A 15,616-nucleotide genomic window follows, 5' to 3' on the forward strand; every position below is an offset into this window, starting at 1 on the left:
CCCCATCACACCAGAGTGAAGATGACATGGTACACCACCAACTTCCACAACACTGCTGGGATGGACACACCTAACAGGGTAAGACCTTTCAGGGTAAGCCTTTGTACAAAGTTTTGTGATTACATGTTGATGCTCTGAAGAATTCAGACTTTAGTTCATGTGGAGCACCTTAAACATGACCACTGAATGTGAAGAAATGATTTAACAGTGAGTCAGTCCTCTTGTCAAGTGACAATGCAGATTCTTCTAATTTGTGTTTTTTTTTGTATTATTATTATTATTTCTTCATCAGATCTCTTATAGACAAATATCTTCATTTCAAAGTGGCATTTTATTCATGATTAAATCAAGAAATAAAAAGTAAAATCTATCAGATAATGAATATTAAATCATAAACGTGATACAATCTGGCAAAAATAAAAATAAAATGCAGAATTTCAAAAAAGGAAACATATGCAAAGAATAAGAAGATAAATCTTTAATTGGTTTTTAAAAAGGTTGGAGTCTCAAGTCTTGAGAAAGACTTTTCTCCAAATTTGAGGGTTTTATTAAATGACTCACAGCAGCTTTAATTTTAATTACAAGAACCATCGGAAGAATGGTGGAATCTGAATAGTTTTACAACTCAGCCATTAGTAGCAATAAAATAAAACTTCATTATCAATCCTAAAAATTCATATTTAGCAGTTTAGCGTCTTTAAAATCTTCATGTTCACAGATGAATTTGGTTAAACCTGCAGCTGAGCTGTGCTTTTCTTGGAAGATTCAGAAAACAGAGCACTGCAGTTGTAAAAAAAAAAAAAATCTCTCTTGAACTAAAGCAGAGATTGCTGAACTCTTGGATTGATCTTTAGATGATAAGATAGATTTTTTTTGTTTAATTTTTAATTATTTTGACTTGGTGTGAAAAATTCATTGCCGAACTGCAAGTTTGAGATGTGAGTTTCTCTCTCCGAAGGCTTGTGCCAATAAGTAAAACTTAAATTTAGCTACTCTTCCATCCATGACTTGATATTCACTACAGTATTTATGTTCATCAGCTGGTTATTGGGAGACACGGCAGCTCAGAGTGGTGTTTTATTGTTATCTAATTTCATAGTCATATTGCCCAAACTAAAACAGCATTGCAGTGGTCTTATGCCATCAATTGATGAAAACACTGACTGATCAACATTTTCTTGTTCAGTCTGTACCAGTATCTGAACATTTTAAACAAAACTTATTGATGCTCAGTATGAGCGACATGTTTATCTGAACAAATGCATTCCAAAGCTACTTTTCTTCCCCTAACAGAAGACTCTGGCGTTCATGTTGATACTGCTGCTTGCTCAGCTGGGATGTAGCGCGCAGAGTGTGTCTGAGTGCTGCAGACAGCCAGCGCGGTCCTGTCGCCTGCAGGTCCTGCTGTGTCGTTCTGGCAACAAGAGCACAGGGGGAACCATCGCAGGAGACGCAGCCGCTGGGATCCTCACCCTGGGTAAACGGAACGAGGACGAGCTGCATTTGCAGAGCAGACTCCATCAGCTTCTTCATGGCCGCAAGAACCAAGCAGCCGGGATACTGACTATGGGGAAGAGGACTGCAGAGAGGGACAGGGAGCAATAAACAGACTGAGTCTGTCAAAAAAAAACAAAAAAAAAAACACAATTGTAACACTTTAGCCTGTGTAAACAATGTTCATAAAATGTTTATAGAAAATGACATTTATATATATAAAAAAGAGATAACAATCAAATGATTTTCTTTAAAATGCATCTTTTCGGGAAAAAAAATGTAATAGAGATTAAGAAATTTGTGGTGACATAATTCAAAGTTTAAGCTGATGACATTGTCTTTAATAAAGTATTGAAAACAAAAAAGAACTTGTCAATATGTTGGTTCACAACATTCACTTATACGATTCAGTCTGATAGAAAATGACTATTTATCATTCACTAAACTACGATTTTGAGTATACCAGGAAATCTTTATTTTTTTTATTATTATTTCTCATCCTTGCAGAAGAAGGTTGTTTTTCTCTCGTTTCTCCTGTGGATCATATAAAAGACAGAGAGTGAAGATTAAGAAGAGGAACAACACATTAAAGACAACATGGGGCTATAAAAGGAAAGAGACAATAAAACCAGAGGTGTAGTGGCCAAAGACATGTTTCAGAGTAGATTTCATAGAAACTGTAGGCCAGACTATAGTTTTTTACAAAAATGTTCTCAAGGATGTACTCCCTGTGTTCATGTACTTATAGACTCTACTGTGTTTCCATGCTTTTCTGTGCGGTGCGTGGGTGTGCCATAGAAATTGTAATAGAGACTGCAGAATCCTTCAACTAGCTGAAAATGAATTATTTTAGCTGTAAACATTTATTTCTGTTACAGAAAGTGAACTGACTGCTTTTTTTTTTCTTTAATTTTGCAAGCCTATCTGGTCAAATACATGGGAGGAAAGATTCCCTGTGGGGACTCAGAAAAAGTCTCATTACTTTCTATGCTTCAGAGTATCCACAGCAACCAGCAGCTCGAGATGGAGCTCTGACCTAGTGGTTTTACGCTGCACAAGTACAATTATTTGATGAGCTGAAGAGAAAAGCATTGAGAAGTCTCTCTTTACACCTCAGTGAGGAGCTTGTAACAGAAATCAATGTAAAGGTGAGAAAGCTGGAAGATAAGGAGAATGAAGCTAATTTCTGTTAACTCCTATGAGGAAAGATAAGTAGGAGGAGACAGGGTTTTTTTTTTTTTAGAGAAGGAAAGAGATGTGCATTGAGCTCACGGTGTGTGGAGTGGAGAAATGACTGAGGCTCCCATAATGGGAGGGGACTCAGATGGCAGGAACTATGCTTTGTGGAGCTGAGACTGACAGAACAGTTGAGGATATGACAACACTGAGCAATGTGCAGCTGAACCTGAAAAATCCTGATTCAGTTCTGGGAGAAAATCTCTGGGAGAACAGCAACTATCCTCATCTTCTCAAAACAGATCGGGCTTATCTGAAAATCTCTGCTTTTGATTTCTGCATCCAACAAAAGAACTTTATACCAAGGCGCAGCACTTTGATTTTATTTCAGGTTTTATGGATTAGTGACAAACTACGAGAAGCTGAAAGTCTCCTTTTAAAAGCTAAAGATGCCTGTGATGAAGGGCCTCCTTGCTCCACAGAATACCTTTTTGGACAGCATTGCAAATCACTTCGATGGAACTCGTAAGTACTTTAAAAAAGATGTTTTACCTTTTTTTTTTTTTTTTTTCATCAAACACTGATCAAGAATAGCGCAGTGGCTCATTTGATAGCCCAAATCAGTTTTGTGGGACAAAATACTCAGTTCCGCGTAGAGCAGAACTGAGTATTTCTGTTCTATGCAGAAATACTTGTTTCGTTAGCTAAAGATTGTGAAGCACATTAACATACAAAATGTGTATAGTTACTGGTGAAATCCTTTATTTTTAAACCAATAACATAAATGTGAAATTATTTTTTAAGGATTTATTTTGGACAAATCTGTAAAAAAAAAAAAAATGAAAAAATTGCACAGTCATTAACTTAATCAGTGAAAAATGCTGTGGTTGTTTCCACCTGGATAAAAATAAGTATCCTTTCACACTTCAGGTATGCTTAAGAAACAAAAGGCCAACATAAAAAACATGCAGTACTCGCTAAAAAGATATTTATTAATTTATTTTTGGGTTAGGTAATTCAATCTTAATATCAATATAAACCTTTATATTGTCATAAAATGGTTGCGGTAGTGGTGAGGAGTGACGCTGTGACCCAGGTAAGGTGATGATAATGATGAGTTTAATGATAATCAATAGCACAGAACAACGGAGACCAGCACAGAGAAACAGGCATCACACGACAAGGATCCAACGAAGAACACAGACAACAGGTGGGTTTAAATACACACAGGGATAATCAAAGGAACGAGACACACCTGGGAAACAATCAACGGGGAAGACGCAGAGACAGAGACTCACAGGGAACAGGGTAACAATAAACACAGAAATAACTCAAAAATAAACACAGAAAACTACGGATCATGACATGTATAGCCAGGATAACATATTAAAAGTCTCCTATACAAAAGATTCATGATAAGTGGCAGCAGCGCAATCTAACAAGTTAAATTTCAGGAAAATGGATGAAATAATGAACATTTCCCATTTTATGGCTCACATGGTTCAACACGGTGGTTTCTTCATACAGATCCTTCACCAGTAGAGGCTTTGTTTTAGATTGACTGAACAAAGCCTGTTAATCTCCATCAAGTAACATAATAATCTTGCATTTGTCCAACCAACAGAAATTTGTGACAGTGACCCTTCAAGGGGACAGTCAGTTTTCAGCATCAGCTGTCAGTTCATTAGATTAGATAGAGCTTCAGCAACAAACACCACTAAGTCCATGAATCGTCTTGAACTTGTCTTGACTGAAATGTGAGCAGCAGCCATTGAAAACTCATAGCAAACAGGAATGGAGACACTATCCACATGATCCTGTTATGAAACCAGGGAGATTGATTAAAATGAATTATGTAGTGGTGGGGAGCTTATCAGATATCAACTGAGGTCTTGCTCAGTGAACCTTTTTGAAAGCTGGAAACTCACCTAAATTATTAATCTGATCACCCACCACCTCAAAATGTAGAAAACAGCCACTCAATAGAGTCAGAACTGATGTTTAGATTAACTTTTTCAGCTTCTGTCATTGATATCGGACTCTTCATGGACACTCTTTCCTGACCTGAGTCTGTATTTCATAATTTTCACACCTTAATCCTTGCTGGACTGCAGGGGCTGGTGCCAGTGGTTAACACGTGAGGTGTGTTCCTAGATCGTCATTTTAAAGAATTGGAAAAGCTCTTTGTTGAACACAACTCAGATTTCTGTTTTGCATTTTTGCTGTCAACATTATTAATTAATCTGATCAGCATATATATATATATATATATATATATATATATATATATATATATATATATATATATATATATATATATATATTTTTTTTTTTTTTTTTTTTTTTTTACTTTAATCATGACCAATAAAAATATAAAGAATCTTTCAATTTCTGACTGTAGGCAAAGGAGTAATTTGAAGATAATTACAAATTAACAGTTTTTGAAGTTACTTTTCCACAGTAAAATAATGCAAAGGATGCATGCTGCTAGATGTGTAGATGTTTTCTCTAAAGTATGTGGAGATGAAGTCATAAACCTAATTAAAGACCTTTCTGGTTTTGTGTTGCTATGGGGATTTCTGAGCAAGAAGAGAAGGAAAACATATGACAATTGTGCAATTTTACAAGAATTTAGTTCTGGGACGCAAATTGAATCAGGCAAGCGCGCTGAACGGAACAGCCAATTAGAAATATGTGAAAGATTTTTACCTTCCTTAATGTATTATTTCTTAGATAAACATATACAATTATGCCACTGAATGATGAATGAACTGTTTGCTTTGTTTTCAGCAGGAGAATACAAATCTCCTCTCTGACATTCAAGCCAGCAGGTGTTCCATGCTGTCCTTGGAGCTACGTTACTGTTTAAAAGTTTTCTTCAGCAAACAAAGAACGTTTTAAAAGGCTGTTTGCTTATATTCAAAGCCTCACCTGAAAACGGACGCCTTACTCATTATTTGTACAGAAATAGAAAGGAGACATGTACCTATTAATGTGCTTTATTGAATTAAGAACAGATTACCAATAATAATTTCTTCCACAATGCTTTTCAAATATTACTCACCAGCTTGTGTATTAAATCAGTACAAAATTGCTCTTGCAAACATTTCAGTACAAGCTTATCTAGCGCATTGTTAGGCTGTAGAGAAAAGCAATCTTTGGCATAACAATTAAAAATTAGTGAAAATTAATACTGATACTATTATTATTCTGATATTATTTTTTGAATAATATATTTAATTAAATAGGAAAATGTAATCTTCTTGAGTTCAGACTTTGCATTAGTGGCTTCTAGAGCAGTAATTTACAGAATCTTATTGTACAAAGGTATCAGTCAGGAGAAGTACAATAAATTCCTACATCATTCTACATTTGCCATCGCACAATAAAGACAGTTATATATGAATGGAGAAAAAAAATTCAAAGACTTACAAGAATCCATCCTTTGTGTTTTCTGCATGAGATCTTTAAATAACTACTTTTCTGTCTGCCTGTGATGGCAAGCTGTTCAGTTGCTTGCCCTAACATAAAGCTAGGAACAGCTTGCAGATATCTAGTCTTAGCAGTGATATTTTTCCAAACAAAATTGTCTGGCAGTATTTGTGCTGCTGCTTTAAAAGAGGGAATTGGTGAAATTCCTCTTTGTGTTGAGCTCTAATGTTGTTTTTCAACCTCTAATCTCTGCTATTTGTCTTTTTGACTTTTTCACAGACAGCAACTTTCTTCTGGGAAATGCCAGGGGTCGATACGATTACCGGATCGTCTATTGTTCAGATGGTTTTTGTGAGCTGACTGGTTTTGTTCGGACGGAGGTCATGCAAAAAACCTGCACCTGCACCTTTCTTCATGGGGCAGAGACCAGTGACGGTGTAATGGAGCAGGTGCACAAAGCTCTGGAGAGTCAGCAGGAATATCAGGGAGAGATCTGCTTTTACAGGAAAAATGGTAAGAAAAAAATACTGTTTCTTCTGCTAAAGTCATTGTTCATCTACTTATATTTAGCCATCAAGTGAACACTTTAGTCTTTGTCTAATATCTCTCTGTAACTCTTTGGTACTCAAAGGAAATCAGTTCTGGTGTCTCCTGGATATTGTTCCAATTAAAAACGAGAAGGGCGAGGTGGTTCTGTTTCTGCTGTCCTTTAAGGATGTCAGCGAATCTTACGGGAAAAGCCATCACTACATTCATGAAGACGGTGAGTCCTTACTGCATGCTTCTAAAAGCTCTTTTCTGAGTGATTCTAAATGATCTCTAAAACTGTTAACATGGTTTTTCGTTGGCTTGATTTTACCTAAAACTGTATTGAAATGACTAATACAGCTAATTTTGTAGTTGCCTTTGATTTTGCAGAGGACCCTCAAGAAAACCGAAAAAGCAGTCGATCATATTTTATTCAGGCTCAAGACAGGTGGAGAAGTGTTCTGCACCACCTGAGTAGCCTGTTCACAAAGAGAGGCAAGAGGAAACTGACCGATGTGAGTTCAAAACTCTGTCTCAACTCCCACATGATGGAAAACAACCAGAGACCAAGAAAATAAATGCACATTTTAATGTTGCTCTGAATACTTTCTTCATTGTTCCTCAAGAGCCCAGTACAGATTAAACCTCTTTATAGAATGACTTTTATTTACCTGAGTGTAATTGAGGGTATTAGAGATGTGGAGTTCAAGATTTCGTGTCATGTGGCATTTTCAGAGCATGTTCCAGAAACCCTCCGTACCTGAGTACAAGGTGGCCTCTGTGAAGAAGTCCCGTTTCATTCTGCTGCATTACAGCATTTTCAAGGCCATGTGGGACTGGCTGATTCTGCTGGCGACTTTCTACGTCGCTGTCACTGTACCTTTCAACGTCTGCTTTGTCAGTCACAGCGAAGGCGGCGATCGTCTCTCACTTGTCACTCGTAGCACCACATGGAGTGACATAGCGGTGGAGATGCTCTTCATAGCTGGTACGATTTCTGTGCATTGACTTCAAATGTTGGATTTAGTGGAGAAAATGTTTAAGCGTTTCAAACCTGTTGACCATCATATTGAAACCCAAGTAACATTATGAAAAGACAAGAGCAGTAAGTTTAAACTACAGCTGTTACCTTGGTGATGGCTGGCACGTGACTACCTCCCACCATTTCTCACCCACTCAGTGTCAATGTTGCCCTAGGTTATGAACATAATTAGATTTTTCTCACTTCGTCCCAGTTCTTCTCCAATGGAAGTGCCATAACACGTCTGTCACACAACCTCTCGACAAGTTTGTCTTTAAAGAGACAGTCGTAGAAAATTAGCTCACCCGCTACCTCGTGCATTTCCCTGAAAGTCTCTGGAGCAAGTTTTCAATCATTGTGCATTTTCTCTCTGTTTCATGTTATGTTTCTGAATCTTTGCAGATATTATTCTGAATTTTCGCACCACATACGTCAGCCAGTCGGGTCAGGTTGTGTATGACACCCGATCCATCTGCCTACATTACTTCACTACCTGGTTCTTTGTGGATTTGATTGCGGCCCTGCCATTTGACCTTCTCTATGCTTTCAACATCTCAGTGGTAAGACGGTCATGATAATGCAAAGAATGTCATGTTTCTTTGTTTAATATTTTTTGGCTAGTTTCTTTTTCGGTATACCTGGTAAAGTTTTAAAATATAGCACTATTTTATGTCTGCATCATAATCTCACACTGAAAATGTTTGAAAAGTGAGATGGGTCATTCACTCTCCTTTGCACAAAAACACAATCTAAAATTCATGTGACCAAGTTAAAGTCACAGCACAGATAAGCAAATTTTGGGTGTTTGTGTCAGTAATAGTCAGACATGAAATGAATTTTTCTGGCATTGTTAAGCCAGAAAAGACAAGTGCCAACAAGTTTGTCCACTTCCATACCTCAAATTTTGCCCATTTTTCTTGGTACTCTTCTTTTTCCCACTGTTTTAAGTTCTCGTTAACTTTCCAGTTTCTAACAAACAAAATCATCTGTTTAGCTTAAAACATAGAAAAGCAGAAAAATGTAGAACCTTTTAATGCGTGTTTTGTTTTCCCACATCCAGACCTCACTGGTGCACCTTCTAAAGACGGTTCGTCTGCTGCGCTTGCTTCGGCTCTTGCAAAAACTGGATCGCTACTCCCAGTACAGCGCAGTGGTCCTTACACTGCTCATGTCTGTGTTTGCCCTGCTGGCTCACTGGATGGCCTGCATCTGGTACATCATTGGACGCAAGGAGATTGAAAGTAGTGATCCTGTTACCTGGGATATAGGTGAGTTCAGCTACTCATGATAGTCTCCTTTAGTCAGAAGATACTTCTTGTTTTTGTTTGAACATCTTGAGTCGTGACTTAATGCTTTAAAGCCTCTGACTTTCCTCCTTAGCCAAGAGGAAGTCTAGGTCACAGAATGTCCAATTTGACCAATTCGCAAAGCAGAAATATCTGTCCGCTAAAGCACAATAAATCAATAGAACATGAACAATGTTTGTGTTACACTTTATTTTCTTCCTCCTGAGTGAATAACAATATGTACCCATACCATCAGGGTGGCTTCAGGATTTGGGTAAGCGTCTGGAGACACCATACATCAACAGAACCATAGGTGGACCCTCCATCCCCAGCGCCTACATTGCCTCCCTCTACTTTACTCTCAGTAGCCTCACCAGCGTTGGTTTTGGCAATGTGTGTGCCAACACGGATGCAGAGAAAATCTTCTCCATTTGTATTATGCTGATTGGTGGTGAGTTTAAAACCATGAACAGAAATTTTCCATATGGGTTAAATTTTCTAAGCGCACCTTTACTGTTTCATCCATCGTCAGCTCTGATGCACGCGGTGGTCTTTGGTAACGTAACAGCCATTATCCAGCGCATGTACTCACGGCGCTCGCTCTACCACACCCGCATGAAGGACCTCAAAGACTTCATCCGTGTGCATCGACTCCCTCAGCAGCTGAAGCAGAGAATGCTGGAGTATTTTCAAGCCACATGGTCAGTCAACAATGGCATAAACACAAATGAGGTAAGCGAGGAACAAAGGGGAAAAAAATCTATCTTTTTATTAATTCTTCTAGGGTACAAGACTTATTAGTAAAATTAACATTGTGCTCGTAATTAGATCTTGTATGTATTTTTTATGAAAGAACTTGTTCATTTTTGTTCAGTAATTGAAACACAAATTAAGGCATATCAAGGCATTTGAGGCATATCAATCAGAACAATAAATTCTCTGTGGGTGTTTCTCCTTTCAGACATACTATCCTTTTAAATGTGGGACATTTTATTTTATATTCTCTGAAGTCTTATTCCATTCCCTTGAGTAGATGTCAGAATTTCAATGACAATGTTAGAATCCATTTTGAAGAAGTTGCCAGAGCTGAAATGGGGAGAATACTCATTAACACACCCACCATCACCTCTCTTAATAATTAATTCAGAGTTGAAAGCAATAGATGCAGCCACTGGTTTTAACAGGATGTATTTTCGTATCAGCTTGATACATCATGAAAGTGCAGCAACCTCTAAAACCTGGTTTGCTGCATTTAAAAATCAAAAGACATACATTTTTCAAAGTTGATTGAGTAGAGGTTGGCTGTTGTCTAAAATATTTAATAATACAAAGTTATTTTTTGAAGATTTCAAAAAAGAACCTTAGTAAAATATTATTTTATTAGTAGCTCATAAAATTGCATGAGCTACTAAAAGCAACCAAAACACGCTATAGAGTTTTAAAATTCATTTGTAAATGCGTTGATATTGGGAAGCCATTACAAATTTGCACATTTTTTAAGGTTATCTTTGTTTACTTCCTTCTTGTTTGCTCATGTTGGTCCTTGGCTAAAATCGTGTATATCAAAACAATATGCTTACAGTAAAACTTAAAGTCAGTAACTTAATTTCTGAGGTTGAACTGCAGAATGCTGATTTACTTATAACAAAAGTCTCTTTTTTCTTTCTCTCATTCGCTCTCAGCTGCTTCATGACTTCCCAGATGAACTGCGAGCAGATATCGCCATGCATCTGAACAAAGACATCCTGCAGCTGCCTGTGTTTGAGAGAGCCAGCAGAGGGTGTCTGCGCTCTCTCTCCCTGCACATCAAGACTTCCTTCTGTGCACCAGGGGAGTACCTCATCCGCCATGGAGATGCCCTGCATGCCGATTATTTTGTCTGTTCCGGTTCCCTTGAAGTCTTGAAAGATGATATGGTCCAAGCTATTCTGGGTGAGTGTGCACAAAGTGTGAAACACTTCTAGCTGTTGACTCACATCTTCATCTAGTAGTAGCATCTTTTGGCAACTCCTCTCTCTGACTATCGCTACAGGCAAAGGTGACCTGATAGGGGCTGACCTGCCAGAGCATGATCAGGTGATCAAGACAAATGCAGACGTGAAGGCGCTCACCTACTGTGACTTGCAGTACATCAGTGTCAAGGCTTTAAGAGAGGTCCTCAGGCTGTATCCGGAGTACGGCAGTCGCTTCAGCTCTGACATCCACCACAACCTTACCTACAACCTCAGAGAGGGCAGTGAGCCTCATGTAAGACTTATAATTTTATGGTACCACAGAATTAATCTGAACAATTTTACTGACCTTATAAAAGAAATTAGCTGGCTACTTCACTAGATACAGCTTGTTGAACATATGCTTAAAAAAAGGCAGATCTGAAGACAAATGGGGGGCCCAACCGAGCACTAGGAAGGTGTCTGTGATGTGAATCTGTTGTTCCACCATCTCTCAAAGGTGCTCTGATGGATTAAGATGTGGCAGCAGTAGAGATCATCATGGTACAGTAACCAAGAAACCATGAGGGGATGAGTTGAGTTTGGTGACATGGAGGCTACTTTTTCTGCAAGAAGTAGCCACCAAAAGATGGATTCAATATTGTCATGTGGGATGAAGAATGCATCACAACAATATTTGGGAGGGCTCTGGTATTTAAACAATTTTCCACTATGAGGTCCAAATGGGTCCAAATTACTTCCACTGAAGCTCAGTAAGTCTTTTCTACAACTTCTAAAAGCCTAATTGGAATGATTGGCTTGTTTATGATTGGCTGATTCACTGTTTATATTAACAACCAACTGAAAAGCTGTGCCTAATAATGTGATTGGTGAGTGTACATATTCACTGTGCATGGTTTCTTGGTACAGTAACCAAGAAACCATGAGGGGATGAGTTGAGTTTGGTGACATGGAGGCTACTTTTTCTGCAAGAAGTAGCCACCAAAAGATGGATTCAATATTGTCATGTGGGATGAAGAATGCATCACAACAATATTTGGGAGGGCTCTGGTATTTAAACAATTTTCCACTATGAGGTCCAAATGGGTCCAAATTACTTCCACTGAAGCTCAGTAAGTCTTTTCTACAACTTCTAAAAGCCTAATTGGAATGATTGGCTTGTTTATGATTGGCTGATTCACTGTTTATATTAACAACCAACTGAAAAGCTGTGCCTAATAATGTGATTGGTGAGTGTACATATTCACTGTGCATAATCACACTTTAAAAATTATGGAAAAATGTTTGTTTGTTGTTTTTTTTGTCTATCTGCAGGCAGTAAAGAGATTTACATGGACTCCCAGGCAGTCTTTGGTACGTGTTCAGCTATTATGTCTCCTCTTTACTTAGACAGAGCTGAGTCAGGTGTTTCTTTTATTAAACTAAAAAAACACAAGGCACATTAATACAGTGTATGACTACCACTGTCCGTAGGTAAATAAAAATACACATATGCTTTGTTATGTATGCAACCTTTCAGAGGCCAGAGAGAGAGAAAAATAAAGTAACATTTTATCACAATGAAGCTACCAGATATAATCATTTTATGTGGGTGTTTTAAATATTTTAGACTCATGCTTTAGTTTATGTTTGCCAAATGGACACACACAGTAAGTTCAACAGCAAAATGTAATGTGTTCTATATCTCATAGCACATTAATAAAATGTGTAATTCTATTACATTGTCACATGTAATGTTGATAACATAACATGTTAACATGTTGATAACGTAATAACATAAAGAACATGTCATGTTCTCAAACAACTTTGGAATTAACTTCATTGACTTTCAATCTCTCTTCCAGCATCACGTCTCTTTGGATCACAAACTACCCAACTTCACTGAAGCAAATGAGGAACTTCCAGATGACACGAACCATTTGTGGCAGAGCAGAGTACAGGGTTCTGGAGGTACTCTTCAGTTTTCCCGTCTCAGCACTTTAGGACAGGAGCTCCAACACATCCAAACGCTCCACCCATGTCGGTCACCTGTTTCTCAACGCCAAGGCTATTGCATCTCTCCTCAGTCCTTTGCCAATGAGGATCTCACTCTGTCACCTTCTGTCAGTCTGAAAAACGAATCCGATTTAAGTCATCAGTCATCCAAGCTACTGCTTCCATCCTTCCCTTGTGTTAGTCCTCTTAACCTGAGCCCCAGGTGACTTTTTCCACCTTGTTTTTCTCTTGCTTGCATTTGCTCTTTTTACATTGATGTGATATTCATTTGTTTCATTGTCAGGGTCGTGGATGGGATTGAGGACAACAGTCACACATTTCAGTTCAACATAGAGCAGGATAAGACAAGGATTAGTATGTCAGGTAATGTTTTTTTTTTTTTAAAGATGTTGACCATTTTTTTTAAGTTAATGGAAAAAAAATGCTTGAAATTCTTCATCAACTGAATTTACATAAGATGTAAGACAATTTACATATTTCATTTCTTGTTTTGATTTTTTTTTCTCTAATACATAAACTGCTTAGTTCATGTTAGGTAATTAATTAACATGTTTAGCTTATGTTACCTAGTAAGCATCATAGACAATGTTATCACATTAACTCTGTTTTCTTTTTAATGTGTTTTAGATGAGTTACAGATGAATGCTAACCTTCTAATTGAGACAGAAGAAGTGAAACAGAACATGACCAAATTAAATAAAGAGGTGAGATTCAAACATAAATCTTGTTTCCCCCTATAAATGCAATACTTTATCCTGATCAAAAGTTATATGGGATATTTATACATATCAATAATCCAAAAGAAAAAAAATAAATTACATGAATGTAATAATAAAACTATCTTTGGCCTTCATGGGTGAGTTTCAATGAACAATATTGTTTTCAGGAAAACAATACTGCCAACATTTCGTACATTTTAGGGTTTTGAGTAAGCTGCAGCGGCCTTATTGATTTTTTTAAGAGACTTGTATAAATACCGTTACAATAATCACATTTTCTGAAAATAAAATTGTGCAACATATATCCTGCAATTTGTTTTGATCTGAGACCTGTGTGGTGGACAATGAATATCACACATCACTTGAAACACGCTATTAATGCAAGGAAACATGATGGTGACAGCATCATGCTGGCGTTTCAGTCCTACACCTACTGGATGATTGGTGGAGCTTTATAAAGGGAACTCATGGGGGAAAAAAAGCTTTAAATTAGTTTTCAGTTAGCATGATAGTTTTATGGGGCTTTAATCAACATCTGAGACTTTAACTTTTATTTTCTTCTCGCAGGTGAACAACTTAAATGAAGAAGTCTCCAACCTGACTAAGGAGCTCCATGACATGATGCATTTTCTGCAGTCAAATATGCCTATGCTTCATCATGTCTCTCCTCCTGGTGTAACAAGTTGTAAAGACTGGCAGCCTCGTATCCCTTTAGATTCATCTGGAAATGCACAGGACTGCAGTGGGTTACGGCCCCACAACAGGACTCCCACTTTGCTGCATTCATCAAGCTCTGTGTCTGCCTCTTTGCACCTATGCTGCTCTGATAGAGATAGAAAAACAGCTGATGGGCTGCAGGGTCAGTACAGTCCATTTCAAACACCCAGAGCCACCCCAAGCTCCCTTTACAATCACAGAATTGTATCCCTCCTCGGCATTGATTCAGACCCCAGCACCTTTCCAGAGATTTGTCAAAGCCAGCGAGGCGTCTACAATACATCTAGTCCTATTAAAAATAACACTAATCCAGTAAATTGTGGACACTCTCATCCTACATTGAATTTTTTAACCAACTCACAAAGCCTCACCAATCCCCAGACGCCAGTTCATTCTCTGAGCAATCCCACTGGACAGGCACGGTATCGCACAACCTTCAGCTCTCTGACACCCTCAGGACCTCGCACTTCACTGTCCACAGATCACAACAAGAGCCAGCAGAGCTCCACGAGACAAAACGACCCAGCGGGATCCGGCCTTGTCCTTCACTCGCAGGACCATGTGTGTTCTTTGCTGGGGCAGATTTCAAACAGAGAGTGTGGAGGATCACTCTACCACGACAGGACAGACAATTATGGAGCGAGTCAAAATGTATCAGAAGACTCACAACGATAATGACTTCTGTTTGTGTTACTTTGTCAAAATGACAAGTTTGTTTAAATGGTAAAGGATTGTTCTTTCCGAAATAATAAATTGCTATTTACCAACTGCTGCAGCCAAATATTATCTATTTGTAAAATAACTCTTTATAAGTTATGTATAAAGTAATGCCTAAAAATTTGAGACTGAAAATTTAGATACATCAATAAAACTATGGCAACAGAGACTGTACATGTACTAGTAGATAATTAATGTAATATTATTTTATTAGTTGCACAGCAAGACATCAGTGAAAGCTGCTTTATTTGCTGTTTCCACAGCAGCTGACATCATTTGTCCTTGAAATAATGCTAGATAAAGAGATGTAGCGCCACTATGTGGTCACAGAAACAAAATGCACAGACTATAATTCATGACTGAGCAGGAAAAACAGATTTGATAGGAAACCGTGTTGTTTGTTTCTCATAAGTTTTGCTTTTATGTAAAAAAGAAAGTTTCCATGACAATGTCAATACAGTTGAGGGTAAAGCCAAGTACACATGTGTTGCTTTGGGTTGATTTTAGTGGTAAGCAAGCAACAAGGCCTTATTTATGAAATTCATCTGATAAAATGATCAAGTTCTCCTATAATAGCAG

The 15,616-nt window shown here is 37.9% G+C and overlaps 2 protein-coding genes across 2 annotated transcripts; both read left to right on the plus strand.

The window, feature by feature from the left end:
• hcrt (hypocretin (orexin) neuropeptide precursor) lies at nucleotides 1-2,011 on the plus strand. The gene is made up of 2 exons (XM_015009339.2): nucleotides 1-78; nucleotides 1,294-2,011. Exons 1-2 carry the CDS (start codon nucleotides 22-24, stop codon nucleotides 1,603-1,605), a joined length of 369 nt encoding a protein of 122 aa, XP_014864825.2. The 5' UTR covers nucleotides 1-21; the 3' UTR covers nucleotides 1,606-2,011.
• Nucleotides 2,012-2,076: 65 nt separating this feature from the next.
• Nucleotides 2,077-15,087, plus strand: kcnh4a (potassium voltage-gated channel, subfamily H (eag-related), member 4a). The gene is made up of 15 exons (XM_088007680.1): nucleotides 2,077-3,195; nucleotides 6,382-6,615; nucleotides 6,734-6,865; nucleotides 7,003-7,145; nucleotides 7,366-7,618; nucleotides 8,054-8,211; nucleotides 8,712-8,919; nucleotides 9,194-9,388; nucleotides 9,470-9,669; nucleotides 10,620-10,869; nucleotides 10,970-11,184; nucleotides 12,734-13,086; nucleotides 13,168-13,247; nucleotides 13,512-13,588; nucleotides 14,171-15,087. The coding sequence occupies exons 1-15, from the start codon at nucleotides 3,120-3,122 to the stop codon at nucleotides 14,993-14,995; spliced, it is 3,399 nt and encodes a 1,132-aa protein (XP_087863806.1). The 5' UTR covers nucleotides 2,077-3,119; the 3' UTR covers nucleotides 14,996-15,087.
• Nucleotides 15,088-15,616: the final 529 nt, after the last annotated feature.

Source organism: Poecilia mexicana, unplaced genomic scaffold (assembly GCF_051168715.1).
Source record: "Poecilia mexicana isolate PSO_F unplaced genomic scaffold, ASM5116871v1 scaffold_8, whole genome shotgun sequence".
Classification (NCBI taxonomy): Eukaryota; Metazoa; Chordata; class Actinopteri; order Cyprinodontiformes; family Poeciliidae; genus Poecilia; species Poecilia mexicana.

Coding starts and splice junctions, on each gene's coding strand:
- hcrt (XM_015009339.2), top strand. CDS start 22: ATGACATGGTACACCACCAACTTCCACAACACTGCTGGGATGGACACA. Junction 79..1,293: donor GGATGGACACACCTAACAGG/GTAAGACCTTTC, acceptor TTCCCCTAACAG/AAGACTCTGGCGTTCATGTT.
- kcnh4a (XM_088007680.1), top strand. CDS start 3,120: ATGCCTGTGATGAAGGGCCTCCTTGCTCCACAGAATACCTTTTTGGAC. Junction 7,619..8,053: donor GGAGATGCTCTTCATAGCTG/GTACGATTTCTG, acceptor GAATCTTTGCAG/ATATTATTCTGAATTTTCGC. Junction 11,185..12,733: donor GAGAGGGCAGTGAGCCTCAT/GTAAGACTTATA, acceptor TCTCTCTTCCAG/CATCACGTCTCTTTGGATCA.